This window comes from Strix uralensis, chromosome 7 (genome assembly GCF_047716275.1).
Source record: "Strix uralensis isolate ZFMK-TIS-50842 chromosome 7, bStrUra1, whole genome shotgun sequence".
NCBI classification, from domain to species: domain Eukaryota; kingdom Metazoa; phylum Chordata; class Aves; order Strigiformes; family Strigidae; genus Strix; species Strix uralensis.
In genome coordinates this window covers 39353895-39381869 of record NC_133978.1, presented here as the reverse complement: position 1 = coordinate 39381869, position 27975 = coordinate 39353895, and the positions used below count along the sequence as shown (strand labels likewise).

Genomic DNA, 27975 nt, shown 5'->3' with positions numbered 1-27975 from the left:
TTCTTCCCCCATCTTTCAAGGCCACTTCTCGTGCCCTTGAAGGATTAAAATTGGCATCTCTCTGCTTTTTTTAATGCATTAAGTATATTTTAGATTTTTAATTGTGGCAAAAGCTGTTAAAGCCTTGCCAGATTTCCTAGTAGAGTTAATAGACAGTATACACAGTATATAAAAAGACTCTTTACTACTCTGACTTTGTAAAATACTGCAAAGAACATAAAACCAGTGGCTGTTCCTGACAGACGCTTTCACGTGGCCGTTACCTCCTGTTAACTGCACGTTCGCAGCCCCTGCGCTGTTTTTGCAGCACCCAGGGGTGAACCCCATTGTGCCGGGATTAGCCGGCCACATGACCACCGCTGCAATCACAATAAATCACCCCGTAGCCTCTTATTCACGGCAGCCGGGGCACAGGCGGGAGCGATAAAGGTCAGGCTCAGCGTGCTCTTTTCCCAATTATTCTCCAGCCTGGCCGAGCAGCCGCAGACAAGAGCAAACACACTGGCTGGTACTCGTGGTCTGGCTTTAACATGCTACTAAAGTGCAAAAACTACTCAGCTTCTGTTTAACATCTTTTGGTTTAATCACTGCTATTCTGAAGAGTTTGGACAATTTTTTAAAGTTATTTTCTTGAGGCTCATTCGGGTTATTAAACCACAAACAGACACAAAAGAAGGCAGCTGGACCCCAAGACTGAACTTTTAAACTGAAGAGCTGGGAAATACTAATCCTGAAGGAAGCAGAAATGGATTTCCTAGGGTTTGAGGGGCCTGAATGATCAATCAGTACACAAAGGACTCCTTCCATTACTAATGTGCTTTTGCTGGGAATAATATATGTAAGAAAAATGGAGTTTTTAACCTTTTCTCCAGAGATCCACTGCTTTTCAGAATTGCTTGACTGCAGCGATGGTGATGAAGAGGAAATACTAGTATGCGGAGAAGATTTAGAGCTCAATCCTTTTGATGGCTTGCCTTACTCTTCCCGTTATTATAAACTTATGAAAGAAAGAGAAGAACTTCCAGTATGGAAAGAGAAATACACTTTTATGGAAAGTTTGCTTCATAATCAAATTGTGATTGTGTCTGGAGATGCTAAGACTGGCAAGAGCTCCCAGGTCAGTACAACATACTTGGGTGGGGGGTTTTTTATTACTTTTAGAACATTTAATGTTGTACACTTTTCAGAGTTACTATTACCATTTTATTAATAGTACATATTTCTAAAACAGAAAAATCTTTTTGCAATGAATTTACTATTCACTCCTGCTGCCCTTTACTTCCATTAGGCACATCAATATCCAGCTTTATATTATACTAGTATCTGGTTTCTGTTAGTAGTGGGCTGTTGCTATGCTGAGTACTATATGGTATTACAATGTAATAACATCCAGTTCGGAAGAGCCCAGCTGCATGGTTGTATTGAGTTTAGCAGTTCTCAGTGTAGAAACAGATGTGCAGCCATGTATTTTAGTCTGAGGTAATGAGGCCAGAGACGGAAAATGAAATACAGAATGTGAATAAAGATTAATGCAGTCAAATATAGATTTAAAATATATATACATTATATATATAAAAAATTATGTACATTATATATATATTTAAATAACTTCCTTCAAATATTCACAATTGACACTTACTTTACATTTGTCCATTACAAGGCATTTTCACTTGGTTGATGATGTCTTCTGGGCTTCAGGGTAAGCTGAGCACTGAAGAGTAACATTTCTCGGACTGACTGTCTGACACACTGTTATAAACAACTAACAAAAATCTCAAACTACAACTTTTTTTGTACTAAATACTAAATTTAAAACTATCAAGCCCCTTCTGAACACCAAACACCACATGCATTAGCTACTATAGTTCAAAATTCAGAACCAAATATACACATAACCTGAAAAAAAATATGTATAAAGTATTATTGTATCTATCAGTATGTGCACTGTAAATTTTTGCTTTGTTTGTATATCGCAACATCACATCTCAACTTGAAGACCTATCAAATACATACTTTCAAATGTCATACAGAATGCATCAGCTAAAATCCTTCCCTGCTGAAATTACAGGTGTATTTCCACTGTCTTCAGAGGCCAAGGCTAAGTGTAAAATACTTTAGGACTTATTTCAGGTTGCATTAGTATTTTATCAATAAATCATTCCTTGTACATTTGGCTGGCCACTGTTTTGTTCATTTGGATAATTTTATTGCCACCTCCTTAATAATGATTGGCATTTATCCTCTTTTTGTCCACCATCACATTGAATGTTCAGTGGAAAAGGTAAACTCTGCAATGCCTGTGTTGGGTTCAATGCATATTCTTACTTGGAATGTGTGTTTTTGTTCTGATATGTGCTGTATCAGGAAAGAAATATAGTGGATTTGCAGGCAGGTCATAAGAGAAGGTGAAAAAGTTCTCAGAGAATGAAGTACTGAAATCAGTAGGGCTGTTTCTCAGGGAGATGTAATGGTTTTTCCCCCACTTCAGCCAAGAGCAAATGTTTTTTCCAAGAACACACAATTACTTGACAGAACTCATGTTAAAAGACATCACTGAAGCCAAGATCTCAGTTGACTCTAAATACACAAATATCCAGTAGGACTATCAAATTCTGTTGTAATAATATATAACAACCTAAGTCTGTTACCACAGTAAGCAGAGAATTTTCAAGCAAGTGTTGTAAACCAAAATATTATTGTTTATGACTGGGATCAGGAGAAAACTTTCCTGCAGGTGAAGCTGTAGGATAATTACGGTTGCAGGGCATCTCATATCTGCCAGAGACTTTGATGCTGGACACAGCTAGAGATCACATACTGAACTAGAGACATCACACTTCTCACTGAAAATTCCTATGTTCCTATAAAAAGCATAAACACCCAGCTGGTGCCTGGAATATTTTGGGGAGTGCAAAGTCTTTACTCCTTGCTATTAACTGTAATCTATACAAAACAAACTTTGTATAATAATAAACTACTTGATAAGAAATGTTAGCTTTTTAAATTGTCCTTAAAAATAAGATGTCACATTGCTGACTGTTCTTTAAACATTTTTAGGAATATAAATAACTATATGGAAATAGATTATAAGTGGCTGATGCAACCCAGTTTATATATGTTAAGGATTTGAAAACTAATACTTTCACTAAAATAATATTTATAAGGTAATTTTACTTTCTTATTACAATAACACATTAATATTTTCTTGTGTTGATTTTCTACTGTAAATATATGCATTAGAGAACTACTGCATAAGTTTCTGGAGCAGTTCATTTTCAGTTATCTTTGTTTACAGAGTAATAAATCTGAAATTACATATATTTACTGTGGCATTTGTCAGTTTGAAATCCTCTTCTTCCTGGGACATGTTTCTTGTGTCAAGCACCTGAATAAGATATAGCACAGGCAGGTTTACTGCTGAGCCAGCTGAGAAGCCCCTGACAACAACTGCACTAACATTGTTGGATCAATCAGCAGATGCTCAAGAATGATACTGCCAGTGTTACCTGCTCCCCAGAGGCCAATTCTGTCCTTCCTGCAATACATTCAAACTAAGCTGAGTCCAGCCGAGAAATTCCCAGCTAAACCTTCTAGCCCATGTCACTCCAGCTCTTGACTATTTAAGAGATTCTGGATCTTGACATTTATCAAGGCAGATAATTTCTGCGTTAGGCGCCGCTCATCTGTCAGTAGTCAGGCAGACGGTAAGCAGTGAGTGCTCAGGTTGATTTAGTTCTTCCACACTGTCTACTTCTTATGCATTACAGTCTCTGCTACATGTGTAAAATACCAAAGACATCCGTTTTATTATTTACTTACAGATTCCTCAGTGGTGTGCTGAGTACTGCCTTTCTGCCCGCTATCAACACGGCGTGGTCGTATGCACCCAGGTACACAAGCAGACAGCGGTGTGGCTGGCACTGCGCGTAGCTGATGAAATGGATGTCAACGTTGGCCACGAAGTGGGGTATTTCGTCCCATTTGAAAGCTGCTGTACAACAGAAACTATCCTGAGGTTTGTGCATTTGGTTTTTAATGCCTTCAAGCTAATATGTAGCTTACAGTTCTTTGCAAGTGCAAAAGTGTGCAGGTGTAGGCACTCCAGTCCTCGGCTCTTCATTGCACCACTCCACTAACAGGGTCAGGACAGAAACATGTCATGTCCCGCTCAGACGAGGGAGACAAGTGACTCAGATTCATAAATCCCCAACAGAGTGGACAACAGTGAGACAAGTCTCAAAGTCCAAACATTTATTAACTGTCCACAATGTACTAATTGGATACACGATAATTACAGAATCATCTAGGTTGGAAAAGCCCTTGAAGATCATCCAGTCCAACCATGAACCTCACACTGACCGTTCTCAACTCCACCAGATCCCTCAGCGCTGGGTCAACCCGACTCTTCAACCCCTCCAGGGATGGGGACTCCTGCCCTGCCCTGGGCAGCCCATTCCAATGCCCAACAACCCCTTCTGCAAAGAAATACTTCCTAAGAGCCAGTCTGAACCTGCCCTGGTGCAGCTTGAGGCCATTCCCTCTTGTCCTGGTGCTGGTTACTTGGTTCAAGAGACTCACCCCCCCTCTCTGCAACCTCCTTTCAGGTAGTTATAGAGGACTATATATATAATAATATATAGTATATATATTTTTTTATATGTTATATTATATATATATTTGGCTAAGTATATAACAACTTGTAGCAAGCAATACAGTATGCCTTGCATTGCTTAATGGTAGTGAAGGAAAAGGGAAAAAAGGAAAGGAGGGAGATGGGGAGAACAGAGACATAGAGATCACTGGTCTGGGTTCCTGTGTCAATCCCACCAGCGAGGGTTCCAGGAGGCATCCATCTTCTTCAATTCACTTCACTCTCCAGACCCGCCCCCCCTCCGTGCTCTGCCCCCCCTCAATTTATACACACTTTCCTTGGGTCCATCCCCTAGGTCGACCCACATACCTATGTATGGGGAGGGGTAGGGTGTTTCATGGGATGATGTAATTAGCATGATCTTGTTAGTCTTCATTAGCATATCCAGGGGTGTTAACTTTAATATTTCGTGGATAACGAAGCAAAGGTCATTCACCGGACAGATGGCCCTTGAAACTTGACCAGGTGCCCCAGAGCAGAATCGTCCTGTCCCCACAGGGCTCCCCCCTCCAGCTGCATCCTGTGTTATTGGGGCAGCCTTATCAGCTTCAGCCTCCACACCATCCACCCCGCGACTATAGTCCCATTATTTGTGAGTGTTTGAGACATTCCTTAGCTTGGAGGGCCTCCACTCCCCCCACTATGCTTTATCTCTTTCTCAGGCTGTTTTTCTCAGGCTTTGTTTCTTTCAGGACCTATTTTTACAAGTTGTCTCTCTCAATAACCTAAGCACTGTGGGGAAACATTGCTATAGTTGCAAAAGATTTTTCCATTCAGTATGAAAACAAAAAAAACCAACACTGCTTTATAAAGCTGAGTATAATACTTTAAAATGCAGATACTGGAGATTTCATGATTAATCACTAAGCTGTAAAAGGCTTGAAGGAGATATTCTGTGCTAAATTGTAGTAGAGATTTAAGTGGGCAAGGTTATCATCTGTGCAAAACTTCATTAAGCACCTCAGTAACCTCCGTATCATTCTATATTTTCTTTCTGTTTTCCAGTACAGCAGTGTTCATTACCATAAGAGAACATGGGATAATCCATCACAAAGTAAAGCTGGAATTTAAAAGCAATCAAAAATCATGGCTAGAAAAGAGTGTATTCAGTAACAAGAGAAAAAAGCATTTAGGAGGATTTTTAAGAGATAAGAAATGCACTTAATGTATTAAATATAAGCAGGTGACAGCAGCAACACAGGGATTCAGATTTTGAGCCTCTCTGAAAGTTAGGAGAGTTATTTCCTCTGGTTCCTTCATATGGCAGGCACAAACTATAAAATCTAGATCATAAGCCTTTTTCCTAGCCACTGATTTCCAGTGGAGAAGAGGATACTCACCACTTCTGAAAATCAAGTTCAAACGCTCTTCCTCCTGTTTGTCCTTTCTCTTTTACGGAGAACTCTGTAAACCTCATACTGCAGCACATCTTCCTGCAGCTACTCCTGATGTGAAAGCGAGATGAATCTTATCCTCTCACACTTTGAAACCTGGTTCAAGAATTCAAAGTCCTGCTGAGCAACACAGCAAAAAATAATATCCTTTCAAAAAATATTCAGTAGCAGGAATAATAGGGATAAAAGTAAGGAGGGCCTTACGGTATGAATTAATCTGGCATCTTGGTTCTGTCACTGCCTCAAGTGCACGTGTATACCTTTTCCTCATCTAAAAGTATTAGCTCCTAGATGAAGAATTGGTTATGGCACGCGATATGCTTAGATGGTTTGGAAGATGAAAGGTAATATAAATTAGGATTTTAGGGCAGAAGTATTTCTTCTTTTGCCTAGAGCATCCTTTCGACCATAGGGCCACTTAGTGTGACTGACTTACATTGCGTTTCTAGCTACTTAAAGGATTTAAACATATAGTTGAGATCTTGATATTGTCCACAGAATAGACTCTCTGTTCTTATCAAATCTGTCTTGCTAGAACAGAAAGAACCAAGCTGTCCCCAAGACCCTGAATTAATTTCTTACAATCAAATCTGAACATTCCAAGAAACTTTGCAGAGTTTTCTGTTCGTATGTTGCAGATACTGTACAGATGATATGCTCCAAAGGGAAATGATGTCTACGCCTCTTCTGAACTATTATGGTGTTATCATCTTGGATGATGTGCACGAAAGAACTGTTGCAACAGATGCGTTACTTGGCCTACTTAAAGATGTCTTGATATCAAGACCAGAACTGAGGCTGGTAATACTCACTGCGCCTCATATGTCCAGCAAACTGCAGAATTATTATGGCAGGATCCCCGTCATAAGAGTGGAAAACAAACACCACGCAGAGGTGGTATACTCTTGCAGCGTTCAGAAAGACCACTTTCTGTCTGCACTAAGACTGCTCTTTGAGATACACCACACAAAAGAGAAGGGTGATATTGTGATCTTTCTGGCATGTGAGCAAGTAAGTTACTAACCAATTCCAATATTTCTGATTTTAATCAAGAAACAATTTACATCTGTGTTTTTATATGATCTATAAATACCTTGTTGCCAGTATCTAAGACAGCAGACACTGCCAACAGTTTTTATCATTTCAGGTTTTTCCTACAAAGAAGTTATGGTATACATAACACTGTATTATATATATAGCATAAGCTAATACAAGGAACTTGTAGATTTTCTGTAGGCTTAAAGAAAGGCCATCATCCTTCTGCGTCATGCAAAAAGTAGGAAAGGTGGCATACAGGGACAGGGGCCATAGATACAGGCAGTTAACACAATGCAACCTATTCTGGCGTAGGGTACCCCACACTTTGTGTTACCTCTGTTTTGCAGGAAGGGACACGTGTCCTACTTCACATGAATGTTTTTACCTTAAACCTGCCTACAAGGTTTTTCCATTTCCATCCTCCTTTATGGCTGGAAACTTCCCAACCATTTGTGTACACCACAGCAGGAGGCAAATGTCAGTCCAAACGTGCTACAGATAACCCAGAAATCTGCACGGGCTTGGCTATTCTAAATAGTGGCATCTCTAAATCCCTGAAGACAGCAGTAACGCCCCAAATTTACTGCTGCATGATCAGTCCTTCTGAAAAAAATTTCACAGTACTTTATAGCTGTCAGAGCAATCTGCCCATCAAATAAACATTTTAAGACTTGAAATTCTTATAAATTATTATTTATTTCCTGACAGTGATCTTCAACCTTCCACTTTGAATCATTAAATCTGCTTTAGAACAACAAATTCACCCTAGTAGCTCCAGGAGAGAATGAGTTTCCACAAGCAAAGATAAATTACCATAATCTACCCAGGTGGTATTGCTGGTAAAAAGGGATGGACATGTAACACTTCTAATAATGCTAATGATCAGTTGTAAACTTTATAGACATAAATTTTACAAACGATGAATTAATGAATTCTCTGTATCAGTTCCCATATTTACAGTAAGTAATGTTAGAGAGAAAACACACAGTCTTTCCATTTCAAAGGACTGGGAAGAAAGCTTTACTTCTGCTGAAAAATATTTGATGGGCAAGTCCCACACAGTACTAAAATAATAGTTTCTTTCTTACCGAGAAGAGGTTTCTTAGTTCTCGCTCTCATGATGAACAAAACACTCGTTATGAACTGTTATTCCACAGTTCACATCCCATGCATTCTTGCTTAACTGTGATTTAAAGTTTTAATATATTGTTAATGGCTCACTGTTCCCTAGCACTCCACTGCCTTCTAAACTGAACAAAAATATGAATAAACTAAGAACATTAAGATTTATGTGTTGTCTTCATGACAGCCTTGCTATTAGATGCCACTGTCATATCTTTATAAGAATTTTTTATAGAATACTTTCAACATGTAACTATTATGAATGTAGTGGCACTGTCAAATAGAAACTCAATCTGTTTTTTCAATTTTGAAAAATGTTTGCTAATAAAAATGCTTTTGAAAAAGAAAAATCCCTTTCAAACTCAACAAGTCTGTGATTGATTTTTGTATACCTTTAAAACAAATCGTTCACAACACAAATTATTTCATATTTTAAAGACTAAACCAACAACAAACGACCCCTTTTGCAATTTATATTCGACCTCTGAATTTGTGGACTGTTTTAAAGGTGATGTTCCATTAACACAGCTTAGAGACATTTTATTGACTTTTTAAAGTCTTCATAGAGTTTATTAATCATTAGGGAAAAAAAAAAAAAAAAACCAAAATAACCATTACAATACTTATATCTTCTTAAACATAATAATTAAGGCAAAGTAGGGACGTTTCTGCATACTTTGATCTTTTTACATATTGTAATTGGACTAAGAACACAACAGTAGTTCCCAAAGTGACCCAAGCAGGGGCTCTGCCCTTTTAGCCCTTCCAGTGATGGGGACAGCCGGGATCAGAGAGTGTTGGAGCAGCGATCTGCTGTGATCTCTCCCGACTCAGGAGCACCCATGCACACTGCACTGTGGCCAGCAGTACTGGGCACCCCATTGCCAGCCCCGGGGCACGCCGTGCCCCCGTAAAGAGCTCTCTTCCGGAGGACACTAAGGGCACCCACCTGCACAACCTTGATTCCAGCAGAAGAGAAAACATTTTGGGCGCACGAGTGGGATACCTGAGTATCTGCTACAGCACTGCCAGCCCTACACACATGGCAAATTTTCACCTATCTCTTTGGCTCTAAATCACTGATGTGGATGCATCCTACATGTCCTACATACATAAAGTTTAGTGACCGGCTCTCATGGTTGGTTTGGATATGATTAAAACTAGAGAAGACTATTCTGAAAATTGCAGAAGAGAAAAAGACATTTCAAAAACCAGCCCAGATTCTCCCTGGTCTACAGTTAGTAGGTACAGTCAGTACATTCTCATACATAGTTCTGTTCCCTGTTTTTTTCCCTTTAATTATTAATCATGTAAGATTTAAATGTTTTGATAGTTCGATACATAGTTAAAATTCACTTTAGAATAAAAAATTTCTTTAAAATTAAATATTGACATTTGTTTTTCATACTCATGAGGAAAAAATAAATAAATAAATCTTTCTCCCGATTACAGGAAATTGAAAAAGCTAACCAAATGATTAGACAGGAGCAGTCTAATTTAAATCCTGACCTTGGAGAACTCATCCCTGTTCCTTTATACCCAACAAAACAAGATCTAATTCCCAAACCAAATCAAGACAAACAGAAATGGTGCAATAAATACAGAAGAAAAGTGTTACTCACCACAAGCTTTGGACAATCTTTGATTTGGATTAAAAATGTAACCTTTGTCATTGATGTCGGTGTTGAAAGAAGAAAGGTTAGTAAAGTTAACCAGAATCAGTATGCTGAAAAATGAACTATGCATAAAGTTTTTTTTCAGGGTGGGGGAAAGGGAGATGTGCAGCTAATAGGTTGATGCAAATGGTTTCTAAAGGATCAAATATTTTTCTATTCTTTCATAAATCAGATTCTATCATAGTTTTAACATTCATGTTAACACATTTTAAATAACTTTCATGGACATGTCATGTGAAAACCAAGCAAGAAAACAGTTACTTCCTAAATTTTGTCAGAAAACAAAATTTTCAACTTTCTAAAGCCAGATTAACACTCTCAGCTGAAACTGCCACTCATCTGGGCACCAAACCAATGACTTTTCCTTTGCAAACTATATCTCTCACCTTAGTTTTGGCCTATCAGTCATAATTATCTCTTCAGTATCTTATAGATAGAGCAAAATATAATCAGTTCTTGGCTACCTATTGGCAAATTACCTGGTTTAGTAGATTAACCTCATCCCTTGTTTAACAACTTTGTAATCAGCATAGTGCCACAGATCATGTAACAGCAATGGATGTTCACACAGGGAACCACTCCTTTTTAAAGCTGCTTGCACTCCTTCCAGATACGTGCTTCCATCCTAGTACCTCAAAATGCTGCAATTTATCAAATTAATCTTTGACCTTTTACAGTTCATTCTAAGTACGCCCTCAGTTCTTATTTTCCACCTCATCCTGGGAAGGACTCGTGCAGCTGCAAACACATTTCTCTTGTTTCTTTCATTTCTACCAAACTGATGCCCTAAAGAATGAGTGACTAAGTAGGAACAAGTCACTACATGAATTGGAAAGCTGCACTACTACAGGCTTTGTAATATCCTACATGTCTTGCTAGTCAAAATAAATATTCCAGTAATAGGCAAAAGAAACAATATAATCCAGTTTCTTTATATAATCCAGAATGGAATCACCAAGGTTGAGGCTGTGTTCCTAATTTTTGATCAGGAATCATTAATCCTGATTAGCCTTGAAAATTGTTAAGGCAAAAGCTTGGGAACTACTACTACCTTTCATTTTCATTGCAAAGAAGTGTGTCTAACACTGTCATTTTTAAAGGTTCTCATATGGGGGTTATAAACTAACTCAGTCTCAAATCTAGGAAAAAAAAAAAAAAGTCATACTTTTGTGTGAAACAAACAAAAGCCTAAAAGCAGTTTTCAATTAGGCCATGCATAACTCAACTTATTTCTGAAGCTACAGTTGTCTTGGACGATGGAAATGAATCTCACTTCCACGGTAATCTGAAGCCCAAAGCAAATTTCAGTGCATCCAGACTTCTGTGAATCAGAAATATGAAGCAATGGGAACAAATCAGTTTCAACACCTCTATGGGTTACACTATTTCTACCCTTTAATTCAACTATTTTGTCCTAACAGTTAAAGTTTAGTCCTCTAATATTCATTCGTCAGCAGCTCAAATTCACATTCAATCCATATGGCTGAAAGTCAGTTGAACATAGAGGGAACAGGCAAAGGTTTGTGCAGAAGAAAATCCTGTGCAAGTCTCACTGTTGGGATATATAATAAATTTACCTGGAGGAAAAGAAATTTGTTCCCTGTACTGAAGCACATTTTATCTTTTTTTATTAAAACCCTGCTTAAAGTAGACAAAGTCGATTTGGATCACATGACTAGAAAGTTGCCTTATCCAGATATTTAATGTCTTGCCTATACCACAGGTGCTTATGGACATCATCTGGTGGCCAGAACATCAAGTGAATTGGCTCCTCAGTTTAATCAAAATAAAGTACAATTAAGAAAAAAATAAAATGGGGCATTGTACACCTTTGTTAGTGTCCTTGTCTCCTGTACTGAATCAACAGATATCAGCATTAAGACAAAAACCTGGAGTTATGGAACAAAATGTTATCAGACAATGTTGGGATTCTGTCATTGGAAGAAATAAATAATCTTTTTTGATGCTTTTCTTGATGATAGCATAGATATACATTTTGTGCTCTAAAGTACATTTCTTCGGAAAAAGACATTTATCTTAGAGTATACTTACAGAGTTATTGCAGAACGTGTCTGTCAATTTATCAAAGTGCTGACTGCTCTCATTTCCAAGCTGGTGAAATACATAGCATAAAAAGAAATGAAACTGTTACTACACTTTCTGTAAAATGACCTAGACAAAAATTCAATACAAGACCATTAATATTTTTGTAGTCTTCACTTATCTGATGCTTAATATCTCTTTCATTTAAAGGTGTACAATCCTAGAATCAGAGCAGACTCTGTTATAACGCAGCCTATCAGCAAAAGTCAAGCAGAGATGCATAAACAAATTCTGGGCATGTCTTCATCAGGTAGAATTATTAGCTCAAAATTTAAATCCATTAGCTCAAATTCTTAATAGAATCAAAGTGGCAATGCAAAAAAAAAAAAAAAAAAAGGTAATTTTCCTAACATCTCTTCCAGGAAAAATCTTCTGCTTGTATCCTGAAGAATTTACATACAAAGAAATGAAACCACATGTACCAGCCAAAATACAGGAATCAAACCTAACTAACATGGTTCTCTTCCTGAAGAGGATGGATATAGCAGGCTTAGGACACTGTGACTTCATAAGTAGGCCAGGTAATGATGATGCACCAATTTTCCATATTTTTACTATTATTTTTGCAGTTATTTAAAGGTTAATTTCACCCTTTTATTCACTGTATTGTTTTTTATTTAAGTACTTGTAATAATATCGCCACTGATTTTACCATTTACCCGCTAGAACAGTTCACAATGCAATAGCTGCACTTAGAAAAACGGTACCAAGTATGAACTGTTTGCTCTGAAAAAGACCATAAAGTATCTGAATGGAATTGGAATAGAAAAAAGAAAAAAAAAAATCAATATTCCAAATATCTTTTCATCTAGCTTTCATATTATTTTCCTGGAACCCACAAAGAAAATTTGTGTGCTGTTGTACAGGGCATTGTACAGATATCTAAGAAAATATATTCCTTTAATCAAAAGTTTACAATCCAAATAAACTACTGTTGTTACCTAGGAGATATATTTGGAGGAAATCAGCTTTCTTCTTATCCTCCAGCATCTCCCACCTCAAATTTACAATAAGCTGTTACTTAAGGATGATATTATTTATAAAATAAACCCAAATAAACTTTCAATACTAGATAGGGAATACGCTGAATTTTGAGGTAAGAGTATGAAGAAAGTGGTTGCTTATTTTTTAAAATTTTTCTGACTTCATATCTTAGGGCTTTTTGTATAGAAGGATATTTTGCTCTGCTCTGACCTACCACGGACCTAAAACTCAAGTACCACTGCAAATTCTGCTGATGATTTGAAGCCAATTAAAGTGAGGGAAATAGCACTGATTCCACCAGTTTGGGGATCATGTGACCTATTGCTAGCTTCATTTATGATAATTTTCCAGGGCAAGAGGAAGAATTCTTGTATTATCATCCTTTTTCTCATGCACATACACAAAATTAGAATGGTCACTTGCCTTCTAAGTGTTGTGCACTGTAATTAATCAGTAATAAAGAGTTTAATTCCCACTGCTGGATGTTATAATAGATTGTAAGTGGAATTTTTAAGTAGAATTTATTCTACTTTTCCCTTGTCTGCCTGTTTAGCAGAAACATGCCTAGAGGAAATGTGAAAAAACATTGCCAGTCTGAGTGGTAACTAATTCAAGATTGATGAGAACCAAAATATTTTGGCCTCGTGAGTGTCACCTCCTGTGTTGAATCTAGGAAACCTTTATGGAAAATGTTTATGGAATACAGTTGGCTTCTACTTAAATTTAGAAAGTATTTTACTAAAAAAAAAAAGAAATATCCTAAAATGTATTAGTGCTCTTATTGGATATGAAGAAAGTTGCTCTTGAACTGTAAAATGAATTAGTAAAGTTATATTAGGAAAAACATTCAGTATTTTGTGATTTAAAGGCACAACAGAGGCAGTTGGTATTCAGAGAGAATGAAATGCTAAAGGCATTTAAGGATTTCACAGATGTAGGAATTCTAAGTTTTGTCTGTATTTTTGAGATAATGCAGCTGAAGACAGCATCCTGCTGATGTGTACAAAATTGTAAAGGCATTTGATGAATGCATCAGCTTTACTTGGTGGGGCATCAAATATGAAAAAGTTTTTGCTAACTAGCTCAAAATGCGAGGTCAAGGTATTGAAAAGTTTGAGTAATTACTGAAACGGTGTGAGGAATGTTAGACAAACTGTTTGAACGAAGAAAAAATCCCACAAAGGGAGATGAGAAACTCTGCACAATTTCCTGGTCTTCTTCCCATCTTAAGGCCTCACACAATTAAATATTTGAAACACTGCTTTGACAACTCTTCCTTTATCCTAGGATAGATCACATTCTGGCTTTCTTTGCCTCGGGGCTTTCTTCTTCCCACTTCTGAGCAGGGAACAAACCTCTTTCCTACTAACGCTTAAGTTATATCCCTACCGCAGTTCTCCGGAGATGACTATAAAGCTCACACTATCAGAATACAGACAGTTTGAAGTACCTGGTGTGAAATACATTTGCTTGAAAGAAACAGGAATACTGAAGTAAGCAAATTTGTAAGGGGAGTTAGTTATTTTTTAGAACAACTTACAGAACTCAGAACATAGCTTTCAAGCACATAAAACCTTTTGGGTCCTTCATCCTCCCGAGAGCTTTGGGTCAGTGATCTCAGTCTGTGAAAGCCCAAGTTTTCTCATTCTGTGCTGAGATTGCCCCAACCTGCCACACACAGAAGCAGAGACTGACCCTAAAGTCACACCATGGAGTCCTTCCTGCCCAGCTCCAGACACCTCTGGTACTCAGTTAAAGGGTGGCCCTGAAGCTTTTTCATTGCTAACAGATGTTACACCTTTCTGGGTTATGTACTGTAGGAGAGTGTTGTGGAGGAGGCAAAGAGAAGAGCTATCAGACATGGAAAGCATCCATCCTCTCTTGAGCAAGAGAGTTTAGTTTCCCAAAAAGGCTTCAGTATCATTGCTCCAGTCAGTTTAGTTGCATAAGCCTTCTGTAAGCCCAAGTGATGAGCAAGACTGAGGAAGAGGAGGAGGTGTCTCTGAGATGGTATTCAGACCTAAGAGAAAAAGATGAGCGACAAAGCTCACAAACAAGCAGTGTGGCTTTTCCGACCCTAAGAAAACTCCTGAGCATAACAGTTCTTATTCACAACTACTACCGATATATATACAAAGCCAATTTGCCCACCCTCAACCAAATGTGGCACAAGATCAACTGGACCAAAAAAACCCAACCCACAAACGAGCAAACAAAATGACATGGCAGTATTTTCTATATTTTCTAGACGCTTTCATTTGACCTGGCCAGATCAAGTGATGCTCAGAGTACACAAACACTAAAAACACAAATAGACTTTCTATTTCTCCTCAGCACAGTTTGTCCTGGGCTTGACTATTCCATGTCTCTTCACCTCCTTGGACTTGATTTCTCTTTGAGTAAAGGGAGTAAACACATCGCAACATCTCCCACGTGCCACACATGCCACAGGCTTTCCTATGCACCGTTTTTGTTCAGCTAACATTCTCAAGTTTTCTTTGCAATTGGAACAGATGGAGGCTTTGGTGGTTTTTTAACCCAAGGTAAATTTCTCCTAAACAAAATAATGTTTTCACTGAGATGACAGAGCAACATATGAACGTGAACTGGTGAACAAACAAATCAAAAAGTACACCGAAATTCATAGCAAGAATTCAGAGAGAAGTACTCCAGAGTCCATTCCCTGTACATGAAGTAGAGAACATATAACAGATAAGAAACAAAAATTACATCAGTAAAACATTTTATTTCTGCTCAACCACAATGTGCACAAGTTTTTTTTTCCTGCTACTCTTTGAGGAAAAATAAAAGCCTGGATTAACTCTGACTCATTACTGCATTATGAAAGCAACAAACATGTCAGGCTTACAGCTGCTGCATTTAATTCACGCTATAATCGAGATGAGCAAATGCAGCAGACTTGTTACCCTTTTTAGAATTCATGAGCCATATGAAAATGTATTTGGCACTGCAGTTCTGAAGTGCATTATTTGAATTCCTGTGCCACTATAATAGGGATGTGTTTACAATTTTATCAGTTAATCAGCTAGATCTTTACTGTGTTATATCATGGGACAAAAGAACTCCTTTCCCATAGATTGCAGCAAGATTATGTATTTTTGTAAATCACTGGAAAATCCTTATTTAAACTATGCAAATCAGTATAACGATGAAGCCATGTAAAATTTCCGTAAGAAATCGAGGTGAAAGCAGTTTGCAGATTCGGCATTCGTGCAGAATTACCATAAACAATTTTCAGATTGAAATATTTGTTGATGGTCATGGATACCGTGACATGTGAGAGCTATGCTATTATAACCCCACTGAGAATATATTTCTGGAATATCCACAATAATAAGATCTATAGATGCATATAATCTCAAATTGTTTCAGAAAGTAATTTGTTTGCGTATTTTTTCATTAGAAACAGACTGTCAAAGACAGAAACTCTATGTGCCATGTAAGGTCTGCTCAACAGAGATCACTTCATGGCAAATTTATTATCTTAAGTTTATTTGTTGATTCTTTGATGTTTTAATTTCTGATTTTCACTGATGAAATAGTATTATATATCACCTAATGAAAAGCTTTCTGATAGCATAGGCATGGCCACATACTTCATAGTCTGCCCTGCACAAAGCAGTGGAAAAGCATAAAAGGAATTGGAGGAGGTAAGGACCAGACAGCAAACACACACAGGAAGCAAAGTATGGACCAGAGAACCTGACCCTTAGCGGCAGTCCCATATCCATGGGACAGGAGGCCTCAGGAATGGGAGTCAGGGCAGCATGTATAGCCCCAGAACTGAGCACATATCACAGAATCACAGAATCATCTAGGTTGGAAAAGACCTTGAAGATAATCTACTCCAACCATTAACCTCACATCGACCATTCTAAACCACACTGAAGGCAGCCAATTGCTCAGAACAGGGAGCTGGTATCCCAAAGGGCATCTCAAAAATAAGAAGGCGTATCCCAGTTCTGTTAAAGCTGGACTACTCTCATGTCATTTACTAGAGAGTAACAAAAGAAACCAAAGTGATTAAAAATACTTTTTCTGCCATTATGTAATATTCTTTAAATTATACTCTTTGTGGATATACACATTGAACAGTCACGTATGTGCTTCGAGGATGACACAAAGCTGATGGAAAACCAACTTCACTGAACAGTCAGTGCTATCCCTGCTGTGTGATTATTATTTGGTATATTTGTGTTAGGAAAATGCAGGTCAGCCTCTGTCCTGGGACCATTCCCAGCCAGCCTGGACGAGTGAAGAAGCAGCATAAGGGGGAATGGAAAGACTGCAAAGTATGAGTTTGGAAAAGTAATTTTTAATGATCAACTATAACTATAATTTCAAAAGAATAGTGATAGAATTGGTGGCTTCAGAGCGTGACAGAATCATAAAAAAATCCTACCTCAGAAGATATAGGGGAAAAAAGAGAATCAAGATGAAACCTGCACACAGAAGCTTGTCCTTGCAGAAGAAAAACCTTTGCATAATTTGAAGAAAACTTGGCACTAGATTTCTTCATATCTTCAGTTTGCTATCCAAGGAGCAATGTTAAAAAACAATAACAGAAAAAGCCATTCCGCAGAACTATTCTCCCTGCAGTAATTACTTTGGCAGTTCTTCATGCTGTTAAGCCTAACAGAAGCTGGAAAACCGTGTGGTTTGCCAGGCAGTGAATCAGCTCTTCAAAGACAACATGCCTTCAGCTGACATTCATGTCAGCTCTAACTTTATAACAGTTATTTCTGTGGAAAGTAAAGATCTATCAAGGAAAAAGTATTTTACATACTCAACATTTTCACAGAGTAGGAGACCAGAACACAGGACCTGTAGATCCTCCAGGTAAACACGATACAGCAGTTAAATGGACTATTAAAAATAATGAAATTTACGTTTCATTCCTAATATTCCCTCATTACAGAACTTTAGGCAACTTGATAAATCACTTGCTTCCTTATGCAACAAGAATAATACTTTTGCATTTATTTTATCATACCTTCAGCACTTCAATTTCAGCCATGTAGGATGTGATACTGAAAAGATTAAAGGCGCAGCTACCTTTAGGAACATAACTTACTCTGTTCATGTCAAAGTTACAAAAAACTATCAAATGAAGAATATAATTTTAAGTCAGCTTGAAACTCTCAGATAAACGATTTCAGTACTAACAATAACATTTAGTTACATATTTGCTTTACTAAGCCTAAGTATGATCAAGAGTAGAATCTGTATTTATACAAAACTGGTCAGATTTCCTGAAACAAGTCCAGAGCAACCAGTGTTAAGTAGCCAAAGAACACAGCCAAGGGAAAGAAAATAGATAAGGAAATACCTTTTAAACTTCCAGGGACGTGACAGTTTCTTGTTGAAAGCACAGGACACATCTTGAGAGCTTCTTTTTAACTTTGCTCCAGTGAATGCAGCAGTCAAGTCACAAAGCCTTGCGGTTTGCCTCAACAGCGGCAGTAGTTGGTGTTGGCAAGCAGCCCTAGAAATAATGACACTTGCTTGCTAGAAATCATTATAAGACAATGCAGGTTTCTGTTCTTTAAAAAAAGAGGTTTCCAGATCTAAACATGTACACTACTTTTGGTTTATCATAGCTTTTATTTAAATGGAACCATACCATAAAGAACTCTCAAATGAGTGTTTGCTGTTCTTACAACAGCTTTTTATTGATTCAGTTTGTGCCTCAAAATGCAGACCCATATCTGAAAGCTCTATTCTGTTTTCTTTTTTTTGTACTGTTTCTTCACCTGCTCTAATCTGCCTTTACTATCTTGTCCTTTCTAGCACAATAAAACTCCAGGAGTCTTCTTTCTTTTTTTTTTTTTTTTTTTTTGGTAACACTCATAGCAAACTAGGGAAGTAATTAGTGCTTATAAATCTCAAGGCAACTAACTCTAGGGCATAAAAATGCAAATTACTGATGCTATCAGGGGATTGAAATTGGCTGCCATATAACCATATATTTTGTAAGTTCTAGCACGAACTACTTTGTTGATTTCTGGAAATTAGCTTTCCATGATTTCCTAGTAATTACTATACATCTGAATGACCATTTTACTCTCCCTGTTCTTTCAATCACTGACATCTATTTCCTGTCACTCTTATTCTTCATCAGCTGCTACTTCTCACTTCTTTAAACTTACTATTTTCTTCTCAGATGCCTTAGGTTTTGCAACGGCTCATCTTTTATCCCATTAAACCTCATATGTCTGATAACAAATGTTCTCTCTAGACAGACACCCCTTATGTTGTACAGGCAGAAATATAAACTCTAATACTGAAATGAAGCAGGTCCACGGTTTGAATAGGAATTTACAGACTCCTGGGAGAATTTCTCTGAAAACTAATAGTAAGTGTTTTAAAATTAAGTCACAACACTAACAGAATTACACGCTGGAGTTCTGTAAAAGCTCATGTAAGGGGAATTAGTAAACTATTTTTTCCCTTCAGACATTAGTAATAGAAAAGGGTTAAAAACAACAGGTGCTTGCTTACTTCCCATTTTACTTTTTTCTTTACTTCATTAGAACTAGCTTTTTACAGAGCGATGGCAATAAACTAACAGTTCACTGCCAATGAAGCAAACACCCAAACTCAAGATTTTCTTGCAGGAAGGCAGGGCACCTGAAATGTGGTGTTATGGCTAAATGGGACCTACCAGCTCCTTACAGGCTTTTGCTGTGCTTTTAATCTTCGTGATGCAGAAGTAGCCTGCCAAAGACAAGTTCCCGTTCATAATGAATTCAAGCAAGAATTTATTTCTAGTCATCTACTAATGAAGATACAAGAACAAATACACACCCTGCCTGTGTGGGTAGCTGTGGCTGTGGTTTGGGTTTTGTATTTAGAGATTGTTTTCGACATTAATATGCAAACTGACAGCAGCCCACAGAAGCCTGAAAAATTGCCAGTGCTGTCATTAGTTTCCCTGTGCTGGGTACGCTTGGCTGGGGATGAGGCCAAGTCCTGCTGTAGTGGAATTTTTGCCACCAACTTCAGTGGGACTAGAATTTAACTTATCCATAAAACATAAAATATCAAACAGCTCCTTAAGCTGGAATACGGAGAAAGTTGCTGCAGTGATAGGAGAGCAATTACAAATTTAAATGAACTGGCATACATAAAAGATATTGACCACTACAATAAGACCTGGAATAGAAATCTACCATTGAAAAGAGCTGGGAGGAAAGAGCCTTCACATTTCAAGAGTTCCCAAATTTCCACCGTCTTTCATGCTCTAGCAACTACTTTTCAGAGAGCGTAGGCTTAACAACTTCTACTCTGCTTTCAGGTTCACTCTCTCTAGCCCCAGAACTGCACCCACCGTAGCTCTTCTATGCTTGTTTTGCCAAAGGGACCTACTTTCATCAACAGCAGATTTCCTACAGACCTGCTCAAGTTGTCATTTTAAGTACTGATTTGCTTAATCCTGTCCTTTCAGACATGTTTTCTTATCACTGCAACTGTGAGGGTCTGAATTCATTACACCATTCTTTCAGTAGAACAAAGTCTTGCTGAGAAAACAGACTAATTTTTTCAAAATCTGAAGGGAAAAAAAAAAAAAGGTCAAAATAACACTTCACATTCTTCTGGCACCATCTACTGAAAGAAAAAGCAGTCAAGAGTAGTAAAAGGGCTAGGGTACACATAAGCTGCTTCTGTCTTCCACTGCCTCAGGCACAGAAAAGCAAGAGAAAAAGACTGAAAAACAAAAAAATTGGTAAAGGAGAAATCCAGCAAGATACTTAATGAGAGAGTCTTTATCAAACTCCTTCATTATTTACTCCCATCCAGAGAGGTTCAGAAGAGCTACTGCAAATGCCATCATTTGGTCTATTCAGAAATACTGATGAGATATTCTGTATCTTCAGATCTTGTGGGTTGTTGATTTCATTCACCCTCATCCATGAAAGATCTACCTATGACTTGTGGAGGTACTCCTCATAGAATAAGCTTAACATGCCATTGATCAAAAATGAATGAATTGTTGATACTCCACCAGTCTTCAGAAAAAGCACACGTGAACCACTTTAGCCTGAAAGCTCGGTGTCCAGCGTGTGCAGAAGTAAACCTCCCTCCCGAACGCTCCTGGCAGGACTCCGCTTGCGTTTATCTAAGATACAAACCCATCACTTCAGTCTTCCTTCTCTGCTTTCACTGTTCAGACCCCCATCTTAAAACCTCAAACTCTAACACATTATATCCTTCATGTTTGCCTCTGTTCAATCCATCCCGTACTCGTGCTCCCACACTGTGTGGCCCAAATTCACTTATTTCCTATTTTTTTCCTGAATTAGTCTCTCAGCCTACCTAATTATATTCCTATATTCACTCACTATTTTTTCTGCCTCGCTGTTGTCACTTCTACCTGTGGAATTTATAAGGAAGTTATAACCCACAATAAGAGAAAATGGAACATTTAATTTTGTGCAGTGAGAAAGTACAGCCAATTGCTAGGGAGACATTTTCTTTTACTATGTTCCCATTTTTCTTCTGACATCATGAGAAACTATGTAAAAAATAATAATAATTTTAAAAAAAGGCAACCAAGAGAACTCCAAATACCTGAAAGAATGAGAAGGCAGCTACAGCTTCTGTAAATGCTTGTCATTTGGTTTTAGTCCTCTTTCCTAGAGCTGCTGCGTATCTCTCAGCACCCCTCAAACATGACCAGCCCTCTTTAAAAAGAATGAACACGCACACAAAAAAATACCTGAAGACTGTCAATAGTGGAAGGCGTTTTTGACATAGTCTGGGTGCAATACACTATTCAGCACTGTGTCTGGACTTTTGACAAAAACTGCTCTGACACAAAAAAGATCAACAAAGTTATTTGCAGCCCTATAATTGTTACCCCTTATTTTCTTCCTCCAGAATGTTCTCAGTCTTCTCTTCATCTTATTTATTACTTTTTCTTCTTGCTCATTGTCAAATGATAGAAGTCGACTTCTCTAATTTTCACACGGGAAATATACACTGAAATACTATAATGAGAATTCAGACATTCATTTCTATGTAGCCATTCTCAAGAATTTGAATTATCTTTCCTTTTTATTAGCTCCTGAAAGCCTCATGCAGGCTTTGGAAGATCTTGATTATCTAGCAGCCCTGGATAACGATGGAAACCTTTCTGAATTTGGAATTATTATGTCAGAATTTCCCCTGGATCCACAACTGTCAAAGTCAATTCTGGCTTCGTGTGAATTTGAGTGTGTTGATGAAATGCTCACCATTGCGGCCATGGTAACAGGTATTCATAAATAATGTCTTACTGCATGGCTTGTGCCACCTGCCAAATCCACATTGACTCTTTCAAAGCCTATTCACAAGGGCAACCCAAAGGCAAACTTTTGTTATTCACATCCTGCTTATTTCAAGTAAATTAATATCTTTGGCTGTTTAAGTCTTGACTTTAAGCATGCAGTGAAACACAAGTACTGAACTCCTAAGTAGCACTCCATTTCCATGCTTCAGCTGTCCCACTAGCTTCCAGCCTTTTGTCAGAAAGCACACACAGAACATCCCTTCAAAATGAACTGTCTTATCTCGTATTCATGTACATTTGTTACAGACTGGAGCAGCAAATTAGGGGAACTTCTAATTATAAACAATGTTGAGCTGTTGACCTACAAAGAATTACTTTGCGATCTCGTTTCTCCACTTCAAATATTTTATAAAACTAACATAACCTTAAGTATCCGGACCATGGATCACTCTGCTCCTGCATGGCACTGTGAGACAAACCACCTGGTCCCAAAGACAGGACACATGAAGTCTGGAGCAAGAACATTTATATTAGAAGGTTGTTAAGCATAGAACTTCTTTCATTCGATGTGACAGAGCTTTCAAACCAACACATAAACCCCAGATATTTAAAACTTACTCATTCTGCGACAGCTGCTACTGAAATCTTAATGCATCAAAGATGCACAAAGATTTTAGGTTAACTGAGAGGACTGTAACTCCAGAAGTAAATAATGATGATTACTTCTCAGGATCCCACCAGATCGTGCAGGACAGGGCTAGACTTACATTCTTCTAGGTCTCAGTGTTACATAGTGATGTTGGCTCCTGCAATATTTAGCTGTCTCGCTTCCCTCCACAGCAGCCTCCTAACCATACTGTACTTTGCTACTGATTTTACTGCATAACCCTAGTCCAGAACCAATGCTGGAGAGCTATCTACTCCTCAACAGCCACAGCTTAACCTTGCCCATAGAGAATGTTTTGGCATGGCATTACGGTGCCCTGTCCAGAGGGAATACCCTAGGGCCAGAAATTGGTGAGAAGTCTTCAGTAGCAAGGACGTGAACCCACAGGACACCAAGCTGCATTAGCTGTTCTCCTTACAGAACTACTTGGTTTTATACCTGAGCTGGCTTGATTTTTAATAGTGGGTCTAGACTCATGATAAAATTTTTAAGTATATACAACAAATGTAAATGATTGAGCATAGGGACACTTTAGTTTTTAAAAAGCTCAACCATCTCGGAAGACACAATTATGTAGCACAGTACCAGGACAGAAGTAAAATGCACTGGAAGGCACAAATATCAACATACAGGAGCAAAGGCATTACATCCATACATTTCGTTTCTTTCTATATTAAAGAAACAAAACGCTTGAATTCTCCATAAATTGGATCATGTCATTATGAAGTGGTTTTGGCATCAGTCTAGGAGAAAGCTGCTCACCTTCTTTTGTGTTTATAACACAAATTAACTAAACGGATTGAAAGAACATCCACATGAATAAAACCTTAGTAAATGCAATAGATTCAGCTCTTCAGCAGCAAGATTAAAGGGAATTGAGAAAGGAAAACAAAAATACCAGTGGAGTTGCTATTTGTGCATGCACCTACGTGTTTTAATAACCACTGGCTTGATTTTTTTCTAAGCTCCTAATTGCTTCTTACACGCACCTCCTGGAACAGAAGAGATTGCTCTTACTTGCTGGCGAAAATTCTCACACCCCGCAGGAGATCACTTTACTCTTATCAACGTCTTCAACGCCTTCAAGGAAGCCAGTGCAAACTCCGCGAGCCAATGTAAGTGTACCCACACCAGACAAAATGAAGCACATTGTAACCGATTTGGAAAAAAAAAAAACACACCAAAAATCTGAACAGTCATTGTTAGTATTTACTACATAAACCCTTTTTGAATAGATTCCTTCTAGAATTGCTAATTTGCAGGGAGAAACCTAAGATAGTAGCCATTGCAAATGAGTATTAGTTTTAGTTTATTAACTGAAAATGACCTAGGACAGTGTACCTCATCCAACAAGGATACGTAAACACTATTGTCATTCGAGGTGACATTGTACAAAGTCAGACTGATAGTTCCTCCTGTACGAGCACATAATGCAGGTTTAAGATGTGAAATGACAAACACAGTTGAGGAGGGACTTGATTCCCCCAGCAGCATAACAATTCTGGTGTTTTTCTGATAGTTGTCAACTATAAGGAAAGTTTAAGGAAAAAAATTGAAAGTAGTAAAGTTCACATTTACAGGAAACCAAATAAAAGCCAGGGGACTGCACAGCAGACACAAGCTCTTCACAGCAACTTCCTGTGCTCAGACACGTTGCTCAAGTTCGTTTAGCCTGATTCCAGTACTTAGACAGCAGAGTGATAAATTTGCATATACTCAATAAAAACTTAGGACACGACAGTAGGATTGTTTCCCTTTCAGTCATGCTGAATGCTGGAGAGGTTCAAGAGAACCGGTCCTTTACCAGCAGGCAGGATCATCACTAGCTCTGCAGATGTGATTTCAGTTCTATATCCTGATCTGAATCCAGAAAGCCTGAAAATAGAGTTGCTACTCGCTCCGTTTGAAGCTACTACTTTTTACAGACCAAATAAGGGATTTTGACTCTTTTTATTCAGAAAGATATAGCTAAAATTCTATAAAACTAAGTAAGGATATCAAGTATTGCCCATTCACTTTACAAGCAACATCAATGAGCCTAAGCTGTCCATATGGCTCTTGTTATCAGAATTTTGGACAGCTCTGACACAGCTACTCGCTCCAAAATGTTTTTAATCTATTGCACCAGTCAAAGAGCATTTTACAGAGCAGTATCTCTGTGGATAGTACCTATCAGTAAGACTTTGCTTTAAGCCAAAATACTGTTTTTCCTCCACAGACTACAGTAATGAGAAATGGTGTCGTGATTATTTTCTAAGCTGTTCTGCACTGAGGATGGCAGAAATTATCAGAGCCGAACTAGTAGAGATTATGAAGCGTATTGAACTGCCCATTTCAGAACCGGACTTTGGATCAAAAGAAAATATACTAAGCATTAAGAAATCTCTCTTATCTGGTTACTTTATGCACGTAAGGAAAATCTTGTGGTTTCATCTTACTGCATCGTTAAGTTATATAGAATGCTTTCAGAGACTTAAGTTGGGTAGTTAAATCTCTCGATCATCAGAAAGGATACAAGCCATTTTTTCCACAGTGTATCAAACATTTCTGCCAATTCCAATCTTCCCTCTGGGGTTCAGCCTATCACAGCGTGAAGTCCACACACTTCACTGCAAGAGGAATACTCTCAATATGCCTTTCACTCAAGGAATGCTCTTACCTCAAAAAACTCTTTAACTTGTAATATTCTCTCAGACATTATTTCCTTTTTGAAGATGTTTTGGGGAAAATACACTGGAAACAGAGAATTGGCTTGTTGAATATGTTTAGGTATGCCTAATGTACAGCTTTCTTCATCTCAACCAAATGAGGTACTCTAACTGTAACTGTAAACATACACAAGAAAGATTTATTCCCACTTGAAATAATGCTTTCCTTCACATCACTATGTTCCACCTAAATACAAGAACGACCCCTCCAAACTACATGACTTCAAGTGCCCTGCCACACATTGGATTTTAAAGTCTTATAATTCTTTAAGAATACATGTTTTTACACAGACCCTTCGAAGCCAAATTCAGATACTTACTGCATAAGACTGTCCTCATTTGTTGCAGTTTCCTTTCAAACATACAGATCAACATTTTCTTTAAGCCTCATTGCATAGCATCCAGTCCCTAGCTTTCCCACAGAAATTTGGGAAGAGGTTTAGGCTCTCCAGTTGAAAGTATCTGAATACGAGTTTAGTTCCTGGTTTTAATATAATAGGCAAACACTGATCTATGCATCTTGTGCATTTAATTAAGTAATGGATAACTCTTTGCATTTTTTTTTTTTTTAGATTGCTCGTGATGTAGATGGCTCAGGTAACTACTTAATGTTAACACACAGACAAGTGGCCCAGCTTCATCCTTTCTCATCATATTATAACACCAGAAGGATTCCTGAGTGGGTTTTATTCCACGAGTTTAGTATATCAGAAGATAATTCTATCAGAGTTGTCTCCGAGATATCACCCGATCTGTAAGTTAACAGTGATGAAACTTTCTTCACTCATACTTCTACCACAAAAGCATAATTTAAGTCACAAACAGGGTAAGGCTGTGTGTGTATGCTGAGAGCAATGCTTGAAGTCAACTCTGGTCATCTTCTCCTCTTCCTTCATCTCTGTCATAAAAATAGCTACCCTCTGGTTCCGTTAAGAAAACATTCCAAGCATAATTGATTCGCTCTAGGTGTGAATGGGGGTTTAAAAAAAAAAAAAAATTTAAAAAAAGTCTGTAAAATAGGCATAAGAGAAAAGGACAATCTTCATACCTAATCAAGCAACAGGAGTGGGCATCACTGGAATGGTGAAGAAGTTGTTGCTTTTCACACTTTCTATATTCACTAGTGAATATATGTGGGATAAATTTTATTTCTTTGTTGCCAGTATGGTTCTGTTTGTTCTGTCACTGTGTGCAGCTTTGCTTCATGTGCTCATTTTCCTTCAGAAACCTCACTGCATTAGAGCTCAGAATTATTAAAGAAGGGGAATAACTGTGATCTCACACCCTTACTGTTGTTCTCATGCAAAACAAAACATCATTTAAATCAGCCTTTTGTATTTCCTAATGTGTGCTGATCTGTTCAGGTACTGAAGTAAGTCTCAGTGTCTGCCACTGTAACTGTAATCAGTTCATCTGTTGAAAAAACACCTTACAAGTTGCTGAAGGTTCTTACAAAGTAAGATATACAGAAAAAAAATGAAGGAAGAGTTCACACAGCACTGTACTCCTAGATTAAGCTAGCTGGAAATTTGTTCCCTGAAAAGCTATTTTCCAGCAAATCTTTTTCTCAACATGTTTTATGTACCCAGCCAGCTAAATCATCCCATATCAACTGTTTATGGATGCAAGACTACAGTCTTCTGCAAAAATCTCTTTACACTGAGAATATACATTTCACTAACCTATCTTTTCTATTTCCAATGTTTATAAGAAAGCCTTTTTCATAACTTTATCGAAGCAAAAATGTTCAAATCCAGAAAAATGACTATTTAATGCAATCTGCAGCATTGAAAACTGAACAATCACTTGAAGTGCAGCCTGAGTATATTAAGTGCAAGTCTACTGAAAGCACAAACTACTATGACAACTTGCACAGAGTTTCGGTTTTGAGTTGAAATGCCAACTTTGTAGCTGTATGCATCAGCATGTTGCTGATGGCTTTTGTACAAGCCTAGAAACAGCTATTCAAACATTTCAAAATTCAGTTAAAAAAAAAATAATATTTTGTCTTATTTCCTCACCAGATTCGTGGAGCTGGTACCTCAGTATTATTTTAGCAATCTTCCGCCTAGTGAAAGTAAGGATATTCTGCAGGAAGTGATCAATCACTTGTCACCTGTTTCAACCATGAAGGAAGAACAGAAAACTAACAATGACAACAAAGAAAATGAAAAATTTTCCCAAACTCCCACTGAACAAAGATGTATTATTCAGTGATTTTAGACTGAACTATCGCATATTGGACAAATACAAATAAAAGCAGTATATGCAATATACATCCCCATCTTAACCAATGCAATTATTTCAAACTGTTGACATAAACGTATTTCACAGAAGAAA

The 27975-nt window shown here is 37.8% G+C and overlaps 1 protein-coding gene and 1 long non-coding RNA gene across 2 annotated transcripts in view; one reads left to right on the top strand and one right to left on the bottom strand.

Annotated features, from left to right (window-relative positions):
* The window catches only part of LOC141946169 (uncharacterized), a 33823-nt gene extending 15360 nt beyond the window's left edge, over positions 1 to 18463 (bottom strand). Inside the window, exons 1-4 of the long non-coding RNA XR_012629745.1 lie at positions 18319 to 18463; positions 11934 to 11993; positions 3820 to 3991; positions 3316 to 3385 (exon numbers count right to left, since the gene is read on the bottom strand). This is a non-coding gene — a long non-coding RNA (uncharacterized LOC141946169). The remainder of the gene's footprint in view (positions 1 to 3315; positions 3386 to 3819; positions 3992 to 11933; positions 11994 to 18318) is intronic.
* On the top strand, positions 848 to 27852 carry DHX32 (DEAH-box helicase 32 (putative)). The gene is made up of 11 exons (XM_074875526.1): positions 848 to 1117; positions 3822 to 4015; positions 6684 to 7056; positions 9658 to 9903; positions 12135 to 12234; positions 12347 to 12505; positions 22054 to 22245; positions 23893 to 24042; positions 25146 to 25336; positions 26208 to 26389; positions 27660 to 27852. Exons 1-11 carry the CDS (start codon positions 848 to 850, stop codon positions 27850 to 27852), a joined length of 2250 nt encoding a protein of 749 aa, XP_074731627.1.
* The last annotated feature ends 123 nt before the right edge of the window (positions 27853 to 27975 follow it).